This window comes from Macaca fascicularis, chromosome 3 (assembly GCF_037993035.2).
Source record: "Macaca fascicularis isolate 582-1 chromosome 3, T2T-MFA8v1.1".
NCBI lineage: Eukaryota > Metazoa > Chordata > Mammalia > Primates > Cercopithecidae > Macaca > Macaca fascicularis.
Window position 1 is genome coordinate 101,522,973 of NC_088377.1, and position 25,597 is coordinate 101,548,569.

A 25,597-nucleotide genomic window follows, 5' to 3' on the forward strand; every position below is an offset into this window, starting at 1 on the left:
CAAATTTTCTTGTCAGAAGTTTATAATGTTAAGTGAAAAAGCAAGCCCAGACAACTCCATTCTATATACCATTTCATATAAAGCTCAAAAACAAGGAAGATTAACCAGTTTCTGGTTAAATATGCATACATTTGTGATAAAGCTACTTTTTAAATGCCAAAGGATGATGGGCCCCAATTTTAGGAGAGTGACGACCCCAAGGGTGAGGCTGGATGGAACGTGGAAGGAACACACTGATAGTTAGAAATTAGTGGTGATGCTCTGGTTCTGGGTTTGGGGGCTGGGCTCGTAGGTATTTGTTGTATCATTGAGCCCTACAACATAAAGATGTGCTACATATATTCTCATTTAAAAAATACTAAAGGAAAAAAGAAAAAAATGCTTATTTCCATTTGAAATGTTGTCTATTGCTGTGACCAACAGTTAGGAAACTTAACTTTTCATTTGCACATATTGATTAATTGTTAAAAGTTATATTTGTAGTCTAATATTATATCTAGAAAAGATATACTGAGCTTTTTATATTATGCACATTAAAAAAAAAACTATCAGTTGCCAAGAATGATGTCAAATTTCAGCTCTTGGCCAACTTCTTGGCCAACTGGATTCTACTTCTGAGACATGTAAAACTATTTATCTTGCATAAAAATCTGGCAACTGCATTAAACCCTTCTTCTACTTGTACTGATGTATTAGGTACCCCTAGCAACCTAATAAACACAAAGTAACCTTAAAGATTGTCTTGAAAAAATCAGCTGACTCCATCATTATGTACGTTGTTGTAATGAGACCTACAAAATGCAGATGACTGATTTAAAACCAGCATCTATAACCTTTTGTTTTAATACATGCAACAGACAATGAACATATGGAAACTGATCCTATTTGGCCAAATATACAACTGCTTCACAATGTGCAGTATCCAGTGATTTCTTGTTCAATAATAATTTCATCCACGTTATTTGTATTCAACCCACTCACTTCTTTTAACTGTCACTTTAAGCAAGTAGATGCTCCAACCGCTGGGTGCCACTCAATGGGCTTGCAGCGGAGGAAGCAAGAGTGACTCAGATCAGAGGAGTGCCTTGTAAATCAGCCACATGCAGCACTGAGACATCCATCAGGGCGGTGTGCCCTTTCTCCACTGCTGCAGTCATGAAGTCATGGGCCTGCCAAGGGGCTAAGATATTATTAAAATAAATCACTGGCCTGAAGACTTGTATTTAAATACTAATTAACTCATAAGTAAATGGGAAGGAGCTGACTTGTCTCACCCAGAAGGTTGTTTGGAAAAGTTGCTGAAATTACCACTCTGGGTTGAGGCCTCTGCTTTCACAGATGCTGAAACATTCAGAGAATAAGGGGTTGGAGAATACACCTCAGAAGGTCAGGCTTGGATTCTGCTTACAAATCCAAGTTGCAATTGGCTCAAGGCAGTTTTAGTAGGAGCCTGAACTTTCAAGAATATTAAAGCCTCATTGATTGTTAAGTGTCCGACAGTCAAATACATAAATCCCAGCCACCCACTCTTTGGTTGCTTTCTTTGTCCCTTCACAAAAGCAGCTACAACACTGGGAGAACCCTCTGGAATAAAAACTTCGTTCAGATTTTCCTCCCCTCTTGCATTTATTCCTTTCCAGGCAGAATCTCACAGAGGCTTGCAAACTCACTGTCTGGAGGGCCAAGACCTACAAACCATCTTAAAATCCTCATTGCACGCTGGGGCCTGTGCAGGCTGCTTTTCCTCGCTGGCATGCCATGGTAACTCAAGTCTATCTGAGTAGAGGCTTCCTTGCTCAGCACTATACTCCGATGCCAAGTTCTAGCTTAACTAGTTCCATGGATACTGAAGTCTCACTTCTCAAGGATGAAGGTACCTCCACAAAGCCTGCCCAGGGTATTTAAAGAATTTTCTCCAGAACTCTGAGATTCTTCTTTTTTTCATAACACTGAGCTCTAGTAGTTCATCTTCCTTGGCTTGGACACATTCTCTCTAGTTTTAGCAGGGTCACACTCAGAATGCTCTCTCTGTCCTCAAGATCGCTGGTTCTGGCTTGGAGCAGAGCTTTTCCTTGCCCACACATTGTTCTTCCTCATGGTGACAGCTAGAGTGATAACTGGGATTTCAGAGAAGTCCTACACATATATTTGCTCGTCTCTTTCGTAAAATCCTGAGATACCCACAGATCACAGGATTTACCACAAAATTTGGCTTGTAGAGATTTAGATTTGCATACAGTACCCATGAAGACAATTCATTTTGCTTGTCAAGAAAACAAAGCAAAACACTACACATGAGCTCTATGCTGTCCCTGTCCCCAGTGACCTGCAGACATGTTATTAAAACTCATGGTCTATTAAGTCATTATTTTTTATCCTGCTTATCCAAAGCCATCAGGTAACAAAGCAAAATCTGCAGCCAGCCACATGGCCAGAGGCCCAGCTGGAATACGTTCATTGACCCTGGCCTGTGGTTCTGGCTTTCCTCCTATGGGAATGGAGACGCCACTGCGAGCAGTGATTCTAGAAGGGCCTGTTAAGGACGGACATCTTCCAGAATTCTGCTCCCTCTCCCACATCCAGCTGAGAAAGTGTGTTCCTTCAGGGGAGGGGCGCCCTTAACAAGTTAAAGGGCAAGACTGGGAAACAAGGGCTGTTTTTCAGCATCCATTACATGCTGGGAGGCTTTGATCTTTGTGTTAGGTAAAGTAGGGTCAGGCTACGCTTCACCATCACTTACAGGACAGGCACTGTGTCAGGCTGGCCAGCCCAGCCCGTTGTCTGAAGCTTTCTCAGAGGGAGAGACTGGAAAAAACACGCTGGGACTGGTCTTCTTTGCCTGCTGTCTGGCTTCAAATTAGGGCTCAAGAATGTGTGTGTCTACTCTGTGCTCGGCCTGGGAGCAGAAAGGTGAGTCCCTTCACCACTGCAGGTTCCAGACGGCTACCAGCTAGCCCCTGTGACACAGCTTCCTTCCTCACTCAAAGGGAATTTGCTGTAACTCCCTTTGGACAGAATTCTGCTATGCTACAGATAACTGTCTTGTTGCTCAGCCACTTCACTGTTCTAAATGCCTGTTTCTCATGATGGGACTCATTTTGCCTTCACCCTTAATGAGGAGGGAGTGACACATTTATCAACTATTACAGAAGCGATGATGCTGAGAAGATTCAAATACAGACTTACAAAGAACGTTGAGGCACCCAGCAGGTGCTGTGTGTGTATTTGCACACAAGTGTGTGAGCACACACATTTCTGTCTCCCTGTATCTTTTCCTCTCCATCTGTCTTTCTCGTTTGTATAAGATCATACACACTGGCAACCCTCATATTATTTATTTACTGCAGGGGAAAGGAATTCCACAACAGCCTCAGGAAAAAAAAAATTCTTGTTTCGAGTGTGGAAAATGATTGAGAGGATAAGGATTTAGAAAAGAAGGTATGAAAAGCCATATTTGAAATATTTCTTGAGGGGAAAAAAAGAATCTGCCTTGTTTTGAACTGAAAACTATTTTCTACTCTAGAGCCTCATGCTTCCACCTTCATCAGCCTTCCTGCCCTAGGAGCCTAAGAAACGTCTGGGAACCAATAATGTTTTCTCTGGGGATTTCATTACTGAAAGGGCTCATTAGGAAAGACATTAAAATACGAATTACCTCATAAACTATTTAGTTGTGTACCCAGTGGGAGTGTGCTTATTAGGGCCTGAGCTTTTCACAAATAGAGCTAATCAATTAAGCTTCATTAGAAACTGAAGGGGTCTCAAACAGGATGGATAAGAGAGGGACCATCTGCAAAAGGACTTGATAAGAAAAAACCATCACCTGTAACAACTGCTAAAGTTAATTATCAGCTTCTGGGTAGAGACAATTCAGATCTTCCTGTCTTTGGATAGAATCTCTTAAGGTTCAATAGTTCCTAAAACAGTGCTTCTCACAACTTAATGTGCTGGCGAACTACCTGAGACTCTTACTAAAATGCAGGTCTCAGGTAGGGCCAGGGATTCTGCCTTCCTAAAGAGCTCCCCGGTGGTGCTGTGGGTCGAGGGACCCCACTTTGAGCAGCAAGGCCTTAGATGATTAAAATTTAGCTGCAAATAGCCTTTGAGGTATTAAAACAAGCCTCTACAGACTAATGCCACGTTGAACTTACAACTTTTCTTGTTGCTCTACATAGAGTGAAAGAATGAGAAAGTTACAGGCAGACTGACCTTATAACGAAAACTTCTTTCTCTCCATGTCACTAGAGAATTCATTTTTGCTAATATTAATGGTGCACCTTCCACGTAATACTAAAAAGTGGGGCTCATTGCAAAATTAGCTTTGTACCTCCTTAGAGAGCAACTTCTAAAGGAAATTCTAGGGTACGTTTTGAACAGTCAGATGGAAGGGTAGAGGTGGCTTTTATTTTCCCTCAGAATGATAAAATTTTATCCCCTCAGAATGATAAAATATTTCATCAGGCTCTGCAAATTCATGGTAAGGCACTGAGCTGAGGAAGTGAGTAGAAGCTTCAATCTGGACTTCCTCCAGGAGGGCTTGAGCAGGTTCTTGGAGGAAGCGCATGTTCTTAGGCAAAAGCAGGGAGCCAGAGCACTAAAATGTTCATCCTGAAAACCTGGGACTTAGCTGTCCTAGCTGGTCTCTTAGAAAACAGCAACATTCACTGCCTCACTAATCACACCACTTCTGGGAAGAAAACAGCATTGCTTCCACGGCCAGATCAATCACTGCTGAGGGTAAGAAGGAAAGCTCTCTCCTGTTTAGACAGCTCCGGCCTGTTGCTAGAACAGCAGCATGCTCCAGAGGTGTGGATTGTCTGCTCCAGGTCTTGGAGTTCTGCTCTGCCATAGCAGAATGGGTTTCTAAAGTTCACGGCCACAGCCACTGGCAGAGATGAGGTGCATCTGCACCTGCTCCGTTCTCAGAATAGAGCTGGACACTTATAAGAGGATCATAGCACTGACACAGTGCCAAAGACCTCAGCATATTCTGAGCCTGGCTATGGATTCACAAATCAAGGCATGGAATCCCTTCCCAAATCCTGGGCTGTCCTCTAGGTCATCATCTAGCATCAAGGCTAAGAATGTGGCCAAATAAAAGCAAGCATGCCATTGGGTTACAAATGTAGAGATATGGCACAAGGACTTCAAAATCTATTCCTGGTTCAGTGGCTGTTACTATTAACAAGGAAATGACTTAGGACGCCTTCATATTCCTTCCCCCAGCCCATGTTAACAATCACACTATCAGTCAGCTTCTGAGAACACTTGAATACTAGATGTTTGCCAAAATGTCATTGAAAGCGTGATGTGAGGACAACTTATAAATACTATTTGCCTTCCTCTACAGAAGAGCAGGGACCAGGGTGGAGCAAGAGAGATGTCCAGGGCACAAGATTTAAAGAGATATTCACTCTCAGAGTTGTGCAAATGCACAGTACACGATCAGCATACAGACAGCCGAGAGCAAGCTCTTCCTATATTTGCACCCTGGGCACCTCTCTTGCCTGCTTTCAGCCTCAGAAATGAACCAGTCTGCAAGCTACAATATTCTCAAGGGAGAGCTCTTCCTGAGAAAGACCAGCCCAGCACAGTTAGGCTTTACAGATCCTCACAGAACTCCCACTGGAATCCGAGATTTTATTTTGCAAAGGCAAGTCATTGCATCCTGGTTAGGATTTTGTTTAAGATTTTAATATTTAAGCAATCTTCAATTTAGGAAACTGCTATCAGCTGAATTTTGTTCCTCCCATACCCTACCTCAAATTCATATGTTGAAATCCTAACTCCAGAACCTCAGTATGTGACTGTATTTGGAGACAGGGCCTTTAAAGAGGTAATAAAGGGGGCCGGGCATGGTGGCTCATGCCTGTAATCCCAGCACTTTGGGAAGCCGAGGCAGGTGGATCACCTGAGGTCAAGAGATCGAGACCATCCTGGTCAACATGGTGAAACCCTGTCTCTACTAAAAATACAAAAATTAGCAGGGCGTGTTGGCGTGTACCCATAATCCCAGCAACTCGGGAGGCTGAGGCATGAGAATCGCTTGAACCTGGGAGGTGGAGGCTGCAGTGAGCTGAGAGCACATCATTGCACTCCAGCCTGGCGACAACGCAAGACTCTGTCTCAAAAAAAAAAAAAAAAAAAAAGGTAATAAAGGTAAAATGAGGTCACATGGATTGGCCCTAATCTAATACAACTGGTGTCCTCATAAGAAAAAGAGATTAGGACAGACACAGCAGAGAAGAAAGACCAGGTAAGGACACAGGGGGAAGTTGACCATCTACAAGCCAAGGAGAGAGGCCTGAAACAGATTCTTCCCTGCACAGCCCTCTGAAGGAATCACTGCACTGACACCTTGATCTTGCACTTCCAACCTCCAGAATTGTGAGACTGGAGAAATGAATTTCTGTGGTTTAAGCTACTCAGTCTGTGGTATGTTATTGGGATATCGCTAACAAACCAATACAGAAACAAACAGTTTCCTAAGTTTTTTTCTTTCTTTCTTTTTTATTTTTTGAAACAGGGTCTCACTCTGAAGCCAGGCTAGAGTGTAGTGGTGCAATCACAGCACAGCTCACTGCAGCCCTGACTTCCTGAGCTCAGGTGATCCTCCCATCTCAGCCTCCCAAGTAGCTGGGACTACAGGTACACACCACTATACCCATATACCCAGCTAATTTTTGTATTTTTTTGTAGAGATGAGGTTTCACCAGGTTGCCCAGGCTGGTCTCAAACTCCTGGCCTCAAGCAGTCCTTCTATCTTAGCCTCCCAAAGTGCAGGGGTTACAGGCGTGAGCCACTGCACTCGGATAGAGACAAATCATTTTCTAATGTCCACTTCCCTGGGTTTCCTCCCTGCCGTATTTTTGCAAAAAATAGCCTCGAGTCACCATGGACAATGAGCTATAGCACCTTAGGGCCTGCACTGTCATCCAAGTCTCATCCCTCGATTAGTAAAAGCAAAATAAGCCAGGCACTGTGGCTCACGCCTATAGTTCCAGCACTTTGGGAGGCTGAGGCGGGCAGATCACTTGAGGTCAGGAGTTTGAGACCAGCCTGACAAACATGGTGAAACCCTGTTTCTACTAAAAATACAAAAAAATAGCCGGGCATGGTGGTGCACGCCTGTAATCCCAGCTACTCAGGAGTCTGAAGCAGGAGAATTACTGGAATCTGGGAGGCAGAGGCTGCAGTGAACCGAGACAGCGACATTGCATTCCACCTTGGACAAGAGTGAAACTCCGTCTCAAAAAAAAAAAAAAAAAAAAAAAAAGCAAAATAAGAAAAAGCAACAGGGTGTGATACTACTTGAAAATTTCCCAAGTATATCCTGAGAGGTGAATGTGGATTAGTGAGATAGTAACTTATATTTTGAGAAATCATGAATATAATTTCTAGGTGGACAAAAATGTCAGACAATGTTGGTGTTAGTAATGAAGAGGAGGAGATGAAGGGTTTGTTCATTTTCTAATGTGAAGTAAGCATACAGAATGCTTCGATTAGTTCAGACCTTGCAGTGGGTAGATTTAATCTTTCTGTAGGTCATTTCCATCACTCCCATCTCTGGTTTCAATGTTAAAAAGAATCAATTGATCGGACATCAGAAAGTCACAATATATTAATTGAATGTGAGAACACCACAGTATGGATTGTTTTTTTTTTTTTTTGAGAGGGAATCTCACTGTTGCTCAGGCTGGAGTGCAGTGGCGTGATCTCTGCTCACTGCAACCTCCGCATCCTGGGTTCAAGCATTTCTTCTGCTCAACTTCCCGAGTAGCTGGGACTACAGGTGTGTGCTACCACGCCTGGCTAATTTTTGTATTTTTAGTAGCAACAGGGTTTCACCATGTTGGCCAGGCTGGTCTCTAACTCCTGACCTCATGATCCACCCACGCTGGCCTCCCATAGTGCTGGGATTACAGGTGTGAGCCACCGTGCCTGGTCCACATTATGGCTATTTTTAAGGACTATGAAAATATTAATATCTTGGCAGATGGGCGATGCATGCCCTTGCTAAACAACGAATCCAAGGGATGATAATTTTGATCGTCATATGATCATCATTCCTCTGGTTTCGAAATCCAGTAATGGTGCAGAACAGTCATGATGAAGATCACGATAATAAAAGAAGAGACAGTTCAAAACGCACTTAATTGTTGTTATTGAGCTATCTCAAAGGAAAGAAACACATCTTGGTTGATAAACATTCACTCTACAAAAAACCATTCCAGGGATGGTTTCAGAGATAGAATCCACTCAGAGAGAAATGTGTTTCCTTTCTTTCTCCCTGAAGTCCAGGTGGCTGCCTCAGCAAATAAAAATGTTGCCCTCAGGGATTGCAGGGTGGGGGTGGACGGGGTGGATTTCTGTCCAGTACTACTCCATTCTTCGCTCAACAGATGGAGGGAGCCTCTTTCAGATACATTATGGAATAAAAGGCTTTTGTGGGCAGCCCTGGGAAAGTAACCATCTCTGACATTTCTTGTGAGGAAAACTGTGTTTTGAGTTCTGAATGACTGACTTTTAAACACACTTTGGGAACACCACTCATGAGTGTGCATGGAGGCCTGTTTTTAATGGAAGGATTTGTGGAAGCTCCACCTTGGAATTCCAGAGGAAGCACTGTAAAACTTCCTGAATTGTGCTCAATTCCACAACATTTTTGGTAACTCAACAACCTTTAGTCAAGTAGAAATCAGTTAATTCAACAAGTTTGTTTAAAAAAAAAAAAATTATCCCTGCATGGCCAGGTAATATGTTCATAATGTATTATCGGTCTTGAGAAACTAAAAACATAATATTCAGATAGAATATGTCCCTTTTGATTTTTTTTTTTTTGCCTGAATAAATATCCAACTACATTTAATTAAATTTTTAAAATCACATTAGGTAACAATGAAAAAAATAAAATTTCCTTTTTCTTTCAAACAATTCATGCCATCTTTCTAATCACCTTTTTATTTTTCAAAGAGTTACATGAATTTCAATAAAAGGATTTTCTACTGGAAAAGAATGAAGACGCAAGCCTTGGTTACCCCATTTCAAAGGAGATTTTAAAGAGTGATCTGGAAAACTGTTTTTTCCTTTATTTCATCATCATGTTACACAGTTTCTAAAGATCTGATCTCAACTTTCCTCTCAGCACTGGCTATGATTTTTTTTTGCTAAGAAGATCCTTTTCTGTCATTCTCTTGAATGTTTCTCTTCCTGGATGACTGGGAGAATTCCTTCAAAAGGATTTCTGAGACTGGTGTTTCCCAAACAACAGAGAACATCATACCCCTAGAAATAGAGGACCAAGTGGCTTTTGTGATAAGCAAGACTCACTTGCACTTTGCAGACACTCCCAGCAGAGGAAAAATACCAAACAGAAAGGGAAAGTGGTCATTGAACAGATTCTGATCCCAAGAAATCAGGGAATAAATGGCCAGGGATGAGTTTCATAAGACCTGAATTACACAATTCAGAGAACAAAATTCATAAATTTATATAGTTGTTTACTGACAATTTCATTCAATCTGCCTAAGTTAGCTACCCCATAGTTCACCTAGAACTGTTTCCTAGTTCCCTCACCTATTGGTGCATAAAAACTGCTTTCACACATGTCTCCAGTTTCCAACCTACATATCAGCCAGTGATTTGCATAATCCTTAACCCCCCACCCCCAATCCTTTTTTCAGCCACCTAATGCAAACAAGATCTGGCTCAGGCTTCCCTAAACTAATCCACGGAACACCATTTAGAAGGGAGACTATTCCGTGTAAGTTGGCACGGCCGAATGAGATCTCTATTGTATAAGGGGCAGTCCTAGTAGAAAGACATTAATGAATATGCCAGTGGGGAGAGCCTCAGCTTCCCAGTTGCTTGCTGGACCCTAAAGCTATAAGAACTTTGTGAAACTTGAATGTTTCTTTTTTTAACCAAGGTAAGGAATTTAATGCCACTGCCCTGTCTGAATCCTTACAGTTCATCAAGACCCAGGTCATAAACAACAACTTCAGGAAGAATGAAGCCTAGCCTCCCTGCAAATTCTTCTTTTCCCTACTCACTGCTTCACACTTGAACTAACCAGTCTGTCCTCTAAACTCAAATATGCATTTTTGGTGGTAATTTATGACCCCTACCTTGCCCATAAAAAATGTAAGTTCTTTAGAGACTGAGACTGTGTTTAAGCATCTTTGTAAAACCCGCGGCTTGTTAGCACAAATAATAAATGTTTCTTGAATAAATAAATACATACGTTTTAAAAAATAACTTGTTATTTTAAAACAGTTATTTAATGCGTTTTCCCCTAGCATCTCCAGGTTTCAGCTCACTCTTTGTACTCTCCCTCCAAAACTCCTCCCCTCTCACCTTTGAGATCTGCTGAGACCAACGCTATTGAATAGACATAATGGAAATGTTCCTTATCTGTGGGGGCCCATATGATAGCCACTGACCTCATGTAGTTATTGAGCACTTGAAATGTGGATAGTGGAACTCACTGATTTTTAAATTTTATTTTATCTTCATGTATTTAAAACTTACCTAAACACAGGTAGCCACTAGGCTACTGTATTGAAGAGCACAGGACCTTGACTCATCTCAGAAGTCTTGCTGAAGAACCACTCTAGACACCTCCCGGCCATCAGTCTGAAGGCATATTAGGTGCTTACCTTGTACTTGACTTTATCATAATATTTATCACAACATACTTAGTTTTCTATTTACCTGATTTTTTCATTGGACTGTAAGTTCTTGAGTCTTAAGTTATAGCTTATTTACCATTGTATCTCTGAGAACTAAGTGTAATACTGGTATTTAAAAAGTGCTCAATAAATATTTTTGGAGGTAAAGGATGAATGAACGAACTGATTGCTCAGTGGACGACTAGAGACATTTTTTTATATATAAGAAATCTGCAAAACAGACCTGTTGGAACAGTGAGCTGGGAACTAAGAGATGAACGGTGGTGATGTGACAAATTATCTTTGTCTAAGGAGCATATGCAGTTCTTTAGCTTATCTTTCCTCACAAGCTCAGGCCCTGTCTTCTGCTTCACTGGAACACAGGAACAACTCGCTTGTAGACTCTCTGGTCATTAAGCCATGACTTTGTCCAGACTTGCCCTTTAAGAAAATTCCCAGGAGATAAAGTTCACTGCAATGATGGAGTGAGATAAACATGGTTTTTGCTGTGATCCCATGTTCTCACATACCCCATACTGGCCTACCGAACAGCTGAACTCATTCATCAGATTTGAAGATAATCAGGTTTTTTACACTCTGTTATCACGGGTATGGTTGTTCCAGAGGGTGTGTTGGCAAAGAGCCACTGAACCATGTCTGGGAGACCCAACCACCTCCATCCAGGGGCCTGGGGAGTTCTTGCTCCTTTGCTAGCATTTATTCCAAGTACACTTGCAAAGCCTAAGGGAAACTCTTATGCAAATCAGAAATGATCCTAGGTGTTTAGGAAAAAATAATGGCAAAAGTTGGCATGGCACAATTCATGTCATTTTAGGGTACCTAGATAAAAAGTCTCAGGGCTAGACGTATTCCAAATATTTGGATAATTCAAAGTAATTTGCACAGACAGTAAAAATCTATTTGAGGTGACAGAATTTAATATATATTTCTTGGTGAGCCTTTAGTCTTTGTGCAATTTTAGCCCTAATATTTTAACATTAAAAGGTTTAATGTTATAAAGTGTTTTTGTACTTATAAGCTTGTAAACTAACAAACCATAAAACAATAACATGTGTTTAAATTTTGAAAATATACTGCACTGAGCTCTGTTTTCTAAAATAAATTTTGAACTATTTGTAAAAAATCTTAAAAGTCACATTTACTTTTTCATATTTCAATTAATTAATTGGTAAATTCAATGTAACAGCTGTGTAACTCCCATGAGTTTCTCTATCCAAGTCTCTACAAAGGACATGGTAACTAAATCCATTAATCAAAGCTAGGAGTTGAGTGCTAGAACTGACTTTTACCATATCTTTGCTGAATGATCTAAAGTAAGTTACTTAATCTCTTTTAGTCTCAGTTTTCTCCTTTCTAAGACTATGCACCTTGAACAAGTATGTTTTAAACCATATGAATTAAACCAGTGAAAGAAACATAAGTATCCTTTGAAACAGGAGTTAAAAGTATTTCTATATATACACATATATATACATACACAGAGAGAGAGAGAGAGAGAGAGAGAGAGAGAAATTAGTATGTGCTAAGTGATTTCTCTGTTACCTCATTTAATCTTTAAAAATTATCCCCATTTTGTCAATGGGGAAATGAGGAACAGAGGGGTGAAGAAACCAGGAGGTACAGATAGATCTGAAGCTAGGGAGTCTGATTCCTTGTTTTTGTTTTCAATCAATGCTTCACCTTGCTTCTTAAAAAGAACAACAACAACAACAACAACAACAAAACATTTTATTCTTAATTCCAATTGAGAGCTGTGGTTTCCCTGAAAAGGTAGCCTACTGTCTATGTGAAAGTTATGAAAATGTTTCCTAGTTCTTAAAATACGAGCTAGTGGTCATTATTAACATTATTGTTAATGATACAGAGACTTGGTATTTTCCAATTTAACACTCGAGATTTTGAATATTAAAAAATACCCCCCAAATTCCATGACCTATAGTGATTTGTGCTTCCGCTGGGGTATAGATTTGAGCTGCATTTGCTCCACAGCTCTGGGTGGAAACAGGATGATGAGCCTGGCCCTCCATCTGGGGTCAGGATTACAATGTGGTTGTGTTCCCCACTTGCTGCCCTGGGTGCAGGGAAATGATGTGCTCCATGCATGGGTCTAGGGATTCATAACATGGCCACGAAAAACCCACCGAGGAACATCAGGGGCCTACTGTTAAAAAAATAGAGAGAGAGAGAGCGAGCCTAAGTACACAGTTGACACGGATAATAAATATTTGCTGGCTAATTGTCACTGCTTCCATGCATCCATACCTCCTGAAATCCAGTCACCACGTTGCTTTAAGGTAACCAAAGCAAAGACAGCATGGAAGGGTCAGCTAGTCCTCTAGGGTTACTCAGAATGTGAGCTTTGAAACCAGAGCTGGATTCAAATTCTTGGTTGGCCATTTGCTGGCTAAATGATCCTGGGCACTGTCCCCTGTACATCAGTTCATTTGTCTACAAAAATGAGGACACCTACCTCATAGGACAGTGGGATAATTAAAGAAGATAATAGACATAAGTGCACAAAGTGCTTTGTGTGGGACCAGGCACAGTGGCTCACGCCTGTAATCCCAGCACTTTGGGAGGCCGAGGCAGGCGGATCACCTGAGGTCAGGAGTCCGAGACCAGCCTGACCAACATGGAGACCCGTCTCTACTAAAAATACAAAATTAGCTGAGTGTGGTGGCACATGCCTGTAATGCCAGCTCCTCAGGAGGCTGAGACAGGAGAATTGCTTGAACCTGGAAGGCGGAGGTTGCAGTGAGCCGAGATCATGCCATTGCACTCCAGCCTGGGCAACAAGAGCGAAACCCTGTCTCAAAATGAAACAAAACAAACAAAAAACAACACAAAGTGCTTTGTGGGTAGTTCCTCGCTGACTCCTTACCACATAGCAAGCACACGGGGCCAGGTGTGGGGGCTTATGCCTGTAATCCCAGAGCTTTGGGAGGCCCAGATGTGAGGATCACTTGAGACCAGGAGTTTGAGGCTGGTCAACATAGCAAGACCCTATCTCTGTAAAAAATTTAAAAATAGCTGGGCATGGTGGCATCTGCCTGTAGTCCCAGCTACTTGGGAAACAGGTGGGAGAAGCCCTTGAGCCCAAGAATTTGAGGCAGCAGTGAGCTGTGATTGGAGCACTGCACTCCAGCAGGGATAACAGAAAAAGATCCCATTAAAAAAAAAGAGACAGAGAGAGAGAGGAAGCACATAGTAACATGGCCCATGATTGCCACTCAGTGCATGTTTAATACTGTTATATAATTAATTATTCATATTTATTCATTTGATAAATAGATATTTTCTAGCAACTATATGCCAGGTGTTCAGATCCCTCCCTTTCAGGGAGCCTAGACACTAGTAAGGAGGTTACAACCTGGTTAACAGAGGACTCACTCAACTTTAAAATAATATTCCATTAATAACACTTATGCTCCTTATATTTTCTGTTTAACTTTCTTGCTTGAGATCGGAGTCAGCAACACTTACCCATCCAATGATAATGATAAAGTGTAACTAATATAAATCTATGTACTTACATAGTGACCAAGGAAATAAAAATGGCCAGAGATTGATTTGTCATAAATGGGATAAGAGCAGGATCCATGTAATCCTACCTCAGAACATTGTGAATGACACAAACACATCTCTGATTTATTTCAGATACTTAAGCATATATTTAAATAATCAAAGGCTTGGTTAAATAAACACAGAAAATGTGGAAGAGCCACAGTAATACTCCTAGAGAAGCCAATATTTTTGTATCACATAAGTTGTATAACTATAAAAATCAGAAAGCTTAAGATTAGAATAAAAACCAACCTCTAAACACTGCTCCCAAACAAAAAAAAAGTAATACAAAACAAACACAAAATCCACAAAATAAAAGATTAAGTATATTTTTTAAATTATTCATTTAGTCTTAGCAAATGAAAGTATAATTTGTAAAGTAAGGTGGTGAAGCTGGTTAATTAATAAGAATTTTCAAAATGCAGCAGAGGAAGGACAATCTACTCTATTACTAGTTCCCTGGACCACAAGGAAGAAAAGCCACCTTTACCTTAAAGTACAGAAATTCATCAAAGAATAAAATCAAGTGGCCAAAAAATATTTAAGACGACGTTCAACATTACCTATAATGTAAGAAATGCAAACAAAAGTTTGGCAAAGTCTTGTTAAAATGATAATGTTAAATATCTCTGAAAATGCTGTAAGATGAAAATCCTCCTATATTATAGAAATAAAGAAAATTTAGTATAAATTTTAAGAAATTTGGAAGGGTTATAATGTTTATTCCCTTCGACCTGTGAATCCTAATTCTGAAAATCTATCCTAAGGAACTAAGTAAAGATGTAATTAGTTTCAGATTTTTTTTGTCTTTCTAATTTTTATAATCAAAGGACTATTTCTAGTACAGAAAATTCAAATATCCAGAAATAGAAATAAGGAAATAGTTAAATTTTTAAGTGATACCCCATAACATAAATTAGAAAATTATTAAAATGTTTTCAAAAGACACTTGATAGGAAAAAATACTGGTAAAATTTTTAAAAACATGATATAAACTATATTTAGTATGAACCCAATTTTGATGTATTACATATATGAACAGAGAAAAAAGGCAAAGGAAATTTTCATTTTAACACATTCCTTTGCCTCTATGTATTAAAGGCAAAAAGTTTAGTTTACACCTATATGTTTGGACCAAAATGACACTGGAATCCATTAACCTGTGTGTGTGTGTATGTTTAAAGTACTAAAGTCTTGGGCCTACAGCAAGAGGATTTTAGCACTAAAGTGCTAAAGCATTTGATATAAGGCCACCACACCTTCAGATAGTACCACACCAGGGGTCAAGAGGCCTCATACAGGGCTTCTCTGCAGAACTGTACTTGACTGTGGCTGGCAGAGCCCCCAGGTACCAACGTAGAGATTTGGGGAATTTGGGGTAGAATTCACACCTGTTCAGTGTCTCTCTCCCACCTGCTTATTATGGGTCCTTGAATTCTACCATTATGATTAAATGGTAGAATTAACTTATGATTTAAGTCTCATCTTCTCCCTGGAACTTAAAAAAAAAGTAGCCCACAGTGTGGGATGACATATTAAATCACAGTAACACCACCTCAATTAGTTTATCAGATTTTCTTCCTTCTTTCTGTCAGCAAACCTTTACTGGGCACCTAGCAAGTACAGGAGAGATGGCAAACTGGGGACATGGAGCTGAATCAAACTGGCCCCAGCTCTCATGGAGCTTGCAGGCTGGCAGTAAGGCAGGTCCTTTGGACAATGACAACACGGTAAAGCTCCATGAGGAAGAGACAAACAGTGCAAGTGAAGTCTGTCCTAGAAGAAGGCATGGCTCCTGCCCACCTAGGGAAGGCAAGAAGACTTCACAGGAAAGGTGTCTTTGAGCTGAGTCTTGACAAAAGGAGTGGAGTTTGCAGCAGCAAACAGGGATTGTATGCAAGTGTAGGCAGGGCAGCCAAAGGCAGCAAGAAGCCGTCAGGAAAATGCTGAGCTCCTGAGAGGGGCTCCTGGAGCGAGATCATGGTGTGCAGAGATGAGTGGAGGAGAAGGGGCTGGCAGGAACACTGGACCAAACTGAGGCTCAGGTACCATGGAAACATGGGTGTGGCACGTTCCTATGCAAGATGCCAAAAGGGAGAAGGAAGTTCCAGGAAAGGGTGCATGTGAAACACTTTACCAGCTCTGAAATTCTGCCCAAGTGTGCTCCTTACACCTCAGATCCTGCCTCTATTTTGAAAGCAAGGTTACAGACTTGGCTCTCTGGTAGCTCTTTTAATCTCTGGAATACAAGGCCACAGTTGGATTAAAATCTCGTCCTCCTTGAACACTTCTGTCCTGGGGACTGTGTATACAGTTTTGAAATAAAAATAACTGAGGCATGCTTTTATTGTCTGGGACCTAAGTATCCTAGGAAGTTAATGGTTCGTCTTAGTTATACTATGGCAATACAACAATCATTCAGTACAATCCAGCTTCTCAAACAAGTGATAAAAAGACAATTTTAAAAGAATATCAAAAGGGAAGACATACTCTTTATAGTTTAAACTTCAAGATTGGATTCTTGGGTTTTAACAACAACAACAAAAAACCCTAAACCTTTAGGAAAACTTTGCCTCCTCTGTCTACCTGAATGCCCCACCTTCCATCCCTTTCAAGGCACAAATTTCCTGTGCTTCCCACAAAAACAAACAAAGAAACAACAACAACAACAACAACAACAAAAAAAAAAACAAAGCAAGACAGAGTCATCATCCCAAAGTGCAAAGCAAACTTTCATTATTGGCTGTGCTGGCAAAAATCTTGGAAGTGTAAGCTACACACATTCCAAGAAAATGACCAAAATATATCTCTGCAAAGCAGAACTTCCCTGTAACAAGATTGTTAAATTTCCTTTTTTTTCCCCTGGCTTCTCTGACACAGCCGAACTTATTTGCACAATGTTCCAAAGCAGACAGGGACACACGCGTGCTCACACATCCACAAATACACAAGAAAGAGGCGCCTGAAAACTTTGTCTGAGAGCGGGTGTTCTGACCCAAACCATATGCAGCTTCTTTTTTGCCCAGATGCGTCTCAGTTCAGGCTCAGGAACATTAAACAAACATAAAAACAAGACCCAGCAATGCGCGTGCTGGGCTGGGTGACAGGCAGCTAGCAAATATTGGGATTGTATTTCACCAGTTGCCGTGGTTACCAAAACAGGGTGGATACTGGCAGAAAGAGAAAGAAATAAAACTGAAAAGACAATGAGTCCTAGGAGAATGTCTGTCTGAGTGTGTGTACGAGGAGCCGGTTGTGAGGGTGGAGAAGGTAGGGCCCGGAGAAAAGATGGGATGGAAAGGGGTGTTTTGAAACCCCTCTGTGCTTGTGTGAGCAGTGGATTCATTCACCACTCCACACCCAGCATGACATGGAGCTCTAGAACCTGAGTAAGATCCATGCAGGCTCAATGAAAACAGTGAGACAACACAGGGATTTGGGTTGGTGGCAGGCAAAACCAAAGCATTTTGTACTGGGTGCCAAGGGTGCCAAGGGATGAAATCCTCAGCTTGTATTCATACTCTGGCTGGCTAATAAGCCAAGTCAAGACCACCAAGTCTCTGGCAAAATCGTAGAGAATTGAGCCCATTCCTTTGGGCGATTTGATGATCAGCTTCAATTCCCAGTTGACATAGAAGGGAAAAGCTGATCGGCCTCCTTCACCCCTGTGCACTTCACTTCAATAACCAAATTGCAGAAAATGCTTCATAAGCTATCACCTTACAAAGGTCACCCTCACAGCAACCAGCGGATGACTTTCCCATCAAACCCTGATAGTATATACAGAGGGAAGTTCAACAAACTCGAAAATCAGGAATCTGGGTTCTAATTCTCCTTCTTCCACTCATTAGCTTTGTGACCTTAGACAGGTTATTAACTTGAACTTCAGGCCTTTTTTTTCTCAAAAGAAAGGATTTTGCCAAAAGAATCCCTGAACTCCCTTCCTATTTTGGAATTTGGTGATTCCTAGGCAATTAATCATCTCTCAATTCTTGTTTTCAAGACACATAATCAAATGTATATTCTCGTGCATCTGGAGTTCTGATCAGGTCATGGAATACAAACTCTGTAAGAACTTACTCTTCCCTGTATAAATATAAATAGATGGTTGCTAGCCCTTCTCTTATCAACGGTCTCATAATCTAATCATTTACATTTTATTTTTAAGATGACATGATGTATTCCCAAATTAAACTTTCTACAGTTTAAATGGGCAGAGTGGCAATGGCATATAAAAGTCATACTTCCAGCCAGCAGAAAGGAGATGGGGCTTCTGTTAGCTCTCAAAGTGTTAGTCTCAAAGTGCTATTGCTTTTAATTCTTTAATAACAATAGCTAAACTCAAATTCAGCACTTGTCTCGGCCAGACAGAAATATAGAGAAGACTCCTCTCCAATATTTAGCTGATGAGGTCTAGAGAGTTTAATAGGCATAAGCAAAGAGGTGATGGGGCCTGAGCTACTAATTTGAGCCTAATCTTACTTTATGCCACTGAGCTTTATTTTTACAAAGGCACACTTTTATTCAGAATAAGTTACCATGGGAACGCCAGGGCTAGCATGATATAATAGAAACAGGACAAAAATCAAAGAAGACCTGGGCTCAGGTCCTGGTTATGCCACTGAGTGATCCTGGAAAAGTCACTTAACCTCTCTGTGTCTATAAAACAAGCATAGTAATTTTCCCTGTTGATCCTACAGGGTTGCTATGAAGCCCCAACAATATGATGTACATGGAAGCACTTTGCAATTTGTAAAGGGCTCTACTAATGTAAACTCATAGGATAACAATCCCTACTGCTGGCTAAACATTACAATTAAGGGCTAGAACCAGGAGCCCAGTGCTTGGGTTCACATCCCAGACCATATTTTACCAACTGCGTGTTCTACAACATACCCAACCTCTCAGTTTATTCATTCATAAAATAAGATAAGGAGAGTCTCTGGGCCAAGTGTGGTGGCTCATGCCTGTAATCCTAACACTTTGGGAGGTTGAAGTGCGAGGACTGCTTGAACCCAGGAGTTCCAAGATGAGCTAAGCGACATAGGGAGACTGTGTATCAAAAAAAAAAAAAAAAAATATCTGGGTGTTGTGGTGCACCTGCAATCCTAGTTACTAGCTGCACTACCTAGTACGTGGGAGGATTACTTGAGCCTGGAAGTTTGAGGCTGCAGTGAGCCATGGTCCCTCCACTACACTTTAGTCTGGGTGATAGAGCAGGATGTCTCAAAAAAAAAGAATATCTACCTCATCAAATTGTTCTAAAAATTGAGAAGATATTGCAAGATGCTTAACATAGCTCCTAGTACATACATAAGTGCTTGATTCAGGCTGGCAATAACTACTTTCTACCATGGTGTTTTCAGAAGGAAAATCGCTTTTAAAGTGAGACACAGCATATATACGAGTGACAGTATAGATTGTTATTGTTGCTGCTGTTGTCATGGAATCTTATGTGATTCCTATTCATCTGCATGGTGGACAGTGGTTTTCACAGCAATGAGGGAGGAGGATTCTGAGAAATGTGGTCACCTTACTTCAGTCCATCATCTTCATGTTCTGATCACAGGCTACAGGGTCACATGGCTGCTGGCATGATTCAAAAGTTGATGAGAGCTTCTTTAAAGTCAATAGCACTTCCTTCCTGGTCAAGAGCTTCTGAGAAGCAGACAGCCTATTCATTCATAGTTTGTTAATCCTGGACTTTTAGGAAGTGATGCTGGGGATGATTAAAGCAAATAGGCAAATCGAAGAACTGCATTTTTCAGGAGTGGCAGAGACATGTTACCTGGAGACTGTCTTTTCATGTGTATAAGCTTTCCAGGCAACCCCATCTGGAGCCAGGCTCCTCTGTGATTTATCTGTTGGACAGTGGGTGGCCAAGGGGCACTGTAGGCAAACAGTTATCCAGCTCGATAATTAGGGAGGGGAAAGGCAAACACAAACACACCCAGGTTGACATTCAAAACAAAGTGGATATGCAACCATACCTCCCTAGTTCTTGTCTGCCAGGCTGTGTGGAGGAAACCACGAGCCGACAGAAGCACTGTTAGTAATGTATCAGTGCAGCTGACAGAGAAAGCACAATTCTAGGTAGAAATGTGAAGGCCCAAGCTCAGGGTACAGTTTTGTGTTTACAATAAGGCTTTATCTCCCTAAATCTTTAGTGGGCCTTGGTGTCCTCACTTGTGAAAAGGGGAAATTGGAGAAGGTTCTAACTAAGTAGTCTCCATTTCTAAGATGCCTTGTCTTTCTCGTCCTTTTAGCTTCTTTCATTGATTCATCAATGCATGTACTTATGTATCTATTATGTATCAATAAACTGCAAACCTAACTATAGATGAGGTATGGACAATAAATGATCAAAATACGGCATGGCCAGTCCAAAACAATGGAAGAAATGGCATTTAGTATTGATTACTCTCAACTCCAAGGAGGACAATGACATTCCAACTTCTGTTTTCAAAGGAACAGACATACTGCTTTTCTCTCCAGGAAAAAAAATATGACAGATTTAGGTATTTTTCAAAGAAATCAAATGAAGTCAGCTACTCTTGATAGGCTGATTACTTAGCTTAGAATTCATCTGGATTTATCCCACTTCATCCCACCTTCATCATCATTGCTAGGGTTGGTTCCTTCTCATTATTTTAATTCAACTCAACTCAATTCAATTAAATTCATTTCTCATTTATGGGACCTTTCTCAGTACAAGGAGCTTGCAAGATGCATAGATTATTTTCAAGGAGCTTTCAATCAATCAAGTGAGAGAGACACATGTGTAAAATAAGAAAAGTCAAGACAAGAATGTGTTTGGATAAAGAACAGTGAAGCTGTACCAGTTAGTGAGGCTACAGAACCCTGTTTAAACCAAGGGGGAATGCTACTAACTACTCTACATCTTTTCCAGGTTATTTGGAGGTATAAACTATCCTTGCAATCCTTGTCTCCAATTTTTATGTAAATAGAAATTAAACCAAGAGAATCTGATTTAATCTGCTGGTTACTGACATCTATCAGGTAGCCATATGATATTTTTATCGAAGGATCAATGTTGTGATCAAAAAGCTTTGTTATTGGAGTCTGAAACTTTAGTCTTTGCTAAGTGGTGTGTCACTGGGCCAGTTTTATTAACCGTTTGTAGCCTCAATTGCCTCAGCTGTAAAGTGGGGACAACAGGCCAGGCATGGCGGCTCATGCCTATAGTCCCAACACTTTGGGAAACTGAGGCAGGAGGATGTCCTGAGGCTAGGAATTTGAGACCAGTCTGGCCAACATAGTGAGATCCTGTCTCAACAAAAAAAAAGTTTAAAAACTAGCTAGTCGCACACTTGTTATCCTAGCTACTCAGGAGGCTGAGGTGAAAGGATTGCTTCAGCTCAGGAATTCGAGGCTGCAGTGAGCCACAGCCATGCCACTGCACTCCAGCCAGGGTGACACAGTGAGATCCTGCCTCAAACAAACAAACAAACAGTAACAATATCTCTGTCGTGGGGCTGTACTGAGGAGAAAATCAGGTTGCACCTGTACATACCTTTTTCCTATTCTCATTCCTAGTATCAACACTCCCTAGCCTTCACTAACTCTGTCTAAACTTAAGGTGAAATCTGGGCAGAGTGGTCAGAGCCCTCCATCATTTTAATCAGTCGTATACAGTAGTAACCAACTCATAGATAATGAGACACAAGACAGGTGTATGGCCAAGTCTCCACCCCCAACCCCCACTGCTTATTTAGCTTCCAAATCATTACTGGTTTCTTTAAAGTAAAAACAATAACTTGTTTCAAAGCTAAATAGAATTGGTCTAATTCCCATAAATAGAAATGAACACAAATCTACAGAACTCTGAGAACACCATAACCACATTACTACAGAATTATTTGCATGTTGCAGAGACTGGAAATGTGTCCCAGTATGGTTTGCATTTCCCCTACCCCCTCCTTTCCTCCTTTTCCCCTTTGAATGTTAAAAATGTCCACCAGGTATCTATCCAGTGAAATTCTTTCTAGCAGACCCCACTTTCATCTAAGACACACATTGCTCCCAGGAATCTAGAAGGAAGAGCCTATGATGTTGAGAGGTTAGAAAGACAGAAGGCTCTCAGAGCTCTGAGTCTCCTCTGACCTCCAAAAGAAATCCAATATGTGCATTGTGAAGCCATGTCTGTTGACTTAATTCTTCAGAAAATGAATCCATAAAATGAAATTATAATTAGCCAGAATTATGATAAAAATAGCTTGGACAGATGTGGCTACAGTACATTGATACTAATGGACATTAAATCAAAAGATTTGCACATGTGCTTCTTGATCTAGGCTGTCGTAGATTAATGCACTGGAGAGCTTGTTAAAGGCACTTGGTTTGCTTTGCGCTCACAATAGAAATTACTAATTTGGGGCAAAGAAAACAGATGCACTCTAATGGGCAATCACTAGTCAGAAAAATTCTAACAAAGTTGTGCATTTAAAGCAATCCTGTCTTAAACTTTTGTCCACTTCCAAGACCTCCAACTTTCGCCAGAGATTTAGGATAATGGCTTTTGTCTGTGGCCAACAGGGAGCTCGAAATGGACACTCTGACAGCACTGTCCCCAGGAGAATAAGTCTGCAGTGTTTTGGTGTGGGCAACACCTCCCTTGCAGCTCTCTGGTTACTTATGTGCTCTGGGAACACACCCTGCAGAGTGCATTCATCACAATAGTCCATGTGTGACCTTTGGAAAAGTCCTTGAAAATAGTGAAACAAGAGTTTTAGTTGAAATCTGGAATCCATTCCAGTCTTACACAGGAAGAAAATGAGGCATAGAACAACAAAGCCCATAGTTCAGAGAAACCTGGGGAGGCTCTGGCTGACATTAAAATCGTGCAAGTTTTTTTTTTTTCCTTCACTACTTTGTATTTCATAAAAGCTTTTCATCTGAGCAGCCCAAAGCTGTTAGAAAATACTATATGGTTAGTATAGGGCAATAACTGATTTCTCCAGTAAAAACACAAGCATAATAAGAACAGAGATGCTGAGTGACATATTCAAATTCACTTAACACTTTTCCAGTGCTATTCTTTCAAACATAAGCAGCCAATGCTACCATTTTTCCCTTCAAATTGATGTATTGGCAGTAACAGGGGTAGAGGTGGGAGCTTGAGCAGAGAATAGTTGTACTCCCTAAGGCCCAACCCTGTGATAGAGTTAATTAGCTCAGATGCTGTGGACCTGGAAATATTCATTTTCTTAGAACATGAATCAGCCTTGTGGTGTGCTTACTCAGTAAATTTAACCCAACAAACATTTGTGGGGTAAAACTATTTTTATAAGTACGGACCAGTTCCCTTTGTTTCCAGCTGACATTATTCACTATTCATTTGCCAAATCATGTGATTTATTTCATACATATAAATGAGCATAAACCTATACCACCTTTGGAAGCATTTTCCTTCTTTGCCAGCAAGAAGAGGAGAAGGACACTTTTGAGTCAAGCAGTGGCATAAAATCCAGTGAAAATCAATTGGCAGAGACATTCAGTTTGGAATTGTTTTAGAATCTACCTAACATCTATCTGGAAGGTCCCTCCAAAAGGTACAGACCCTGAAGCAGATAAGAAGATTCCGAAGTAAACCACAGGGAGTCACATCTCAGACACGGACCCTGAGTATTTATTCATATACATGAAGAACTTACATTTATTTTTCTTAAGTACCTTCACAGTTCATTTTTTCTTTTCTTTCTTTCTTTTTTTTTTTTAAACAAGATACATGGCATTACTTTGGTCTCCAAAACAGATGCCAGTTTGAACTTTATTCTGCCAGCAAGTATTTGGTTTGGCTCAGCAGGGCTCAAGTTGAAAAAATATTTGCCGATTCCAAAAAGATTTAACGAGCTTTGCTGCAGATGCTGGTGCCATTTGGCACATCACAGGGACTGTGGCATAGCAAAGAGAACTCTCTCGACCACAGATTTTATTTGCCCAAGGTAGCCAACACTGGGAGCTCAGTTGATTCCTTGGGTCAAGAAGCTGCAAGTCAAATGCGTGAAGTTTCCAAGAGAAAGTGACCAAAGCAGGCATGAGAAAACTCTTGCTGACACTGAAAAGGAAGTCACTGGGTCTGACTCCACCCTGCACAGGAATTGATGGCTAACTTTCAGAACTATCAACAACATCCTCACACCAACCATCAGATACAGTCTCTAATGCTGCCAGTCAGCAGACCAGATTAATCTCCAACTTCTAGCAAAAGCTATCCTTATCCAATATCAGATGCTAGAAAGTTTGCTGCAGTCTACTTTGTAGTCATGTGATACCTTATTAATTGTGGTAGGAGAATTAAACTTTATGTAAACTAAATGACCTATTTCAAGTAACTCCACTAAATATAATCACCAAGCTTACTTCATATTGCAAAGACAGACACGTATTGCATTGGTTTTGCTAATATTTGGTAGAATATAGATGCATAACTCTATCTGTGATTGGAAAGACTGACCTTACTGCAAACATATATCATATGTTAAAAATCACTGAAGATTTTCACCTGAAATCATGCCTTTCAGTAAGAGTTGCAAGAAAATAAGAGCTCTCATCCTTTCAAATCAATGTCACTTCTGACAATATAACAGAAAACACAAAACATTTTCATGTTTTGTGGGTGCTTAAGCATCAAGCTTCTGTCTTAACGAATATGGGGACAGGAAGAGTGGCATTGAAACTGTAACTACCTTGAAGAATGAGTAGTTTTGTATTATTTTTATTATTTCACATGTTGAGCAAACATATACATACTTGGGTATATCCTACCCCAACTTGTATGGATCTACCAAAACTCCTAAACGTTCCTTTCATTAACACCACATGCCAATCCAATGCTTGTTACATGATTATCTGACTCCAAGGCTCTGTAACAAATATCCTCAAAAAGAGGGGCAGTCTCTGCACTGCCTTTCATTCACCAAAACAAAGACGGAGCCCTCTACCTGGCTTAACTAAGATTTTGGAGTCAGAGTAAAAGTCAAAAGAAAAAGTCACAGAATAATGAAAGGGTGATTATAACTGTTACTTACCATTTTGGCTTCTGAATGCATTGGCTGGACCTGGGGAGAAGCACAGGGGTTGCTGAGATTTGGACCTTGCATCCCCATGATGCTGGAGTTCACTGACATTTGTCTCTCCATCTAAGAGAAAGGAAAGAAAAGAATTAGAAGTCTGCAAAAGGCAGTCTAGGTCATTAGACAAAGCTGTACTCTTTCTGTCCAATGGATCATTTAGTATTTCTTTGAAGAAATCCTGAGAAGCCCTATGGTTTGGTGTGTGGTAAGCAATGCCCTCCTGAGCCTTGAACTCAAGCATATCAA

The 25,597-nt window shown here is 40.7% G+C and overlaps 1 protein-coding gene across 4 annotated transcripts in view; it reads right to left on the reverse strand.

Annotated features, from left to right (window-relative positions):
• Positions 1–25,597, reverse strand: part of CREB5 (cAMP responsive element binding protein 5) — a 415,731-nt gene that overhangs the window by 75,094 nt on the left and 315,040 nt on the right. For 3 of the 4 annotated variants that reach the window (XM_005549906.4, XM_005549909.4, XM_065542173.2), the window contains one exon: positions 25,307–25,417. In XM_005549906.4, the coding sequence (XP_005549963.1) occupies positions 25,307–25,417 (111 nt within the window). Of the gene's footprint in view, positions 1–12,715; positions 12,853–25,306; positions 25,418–25,597 lie in introns of those variants that run through there. The other variant, XM_074035306.1, reaches the window with a different exon arrangement.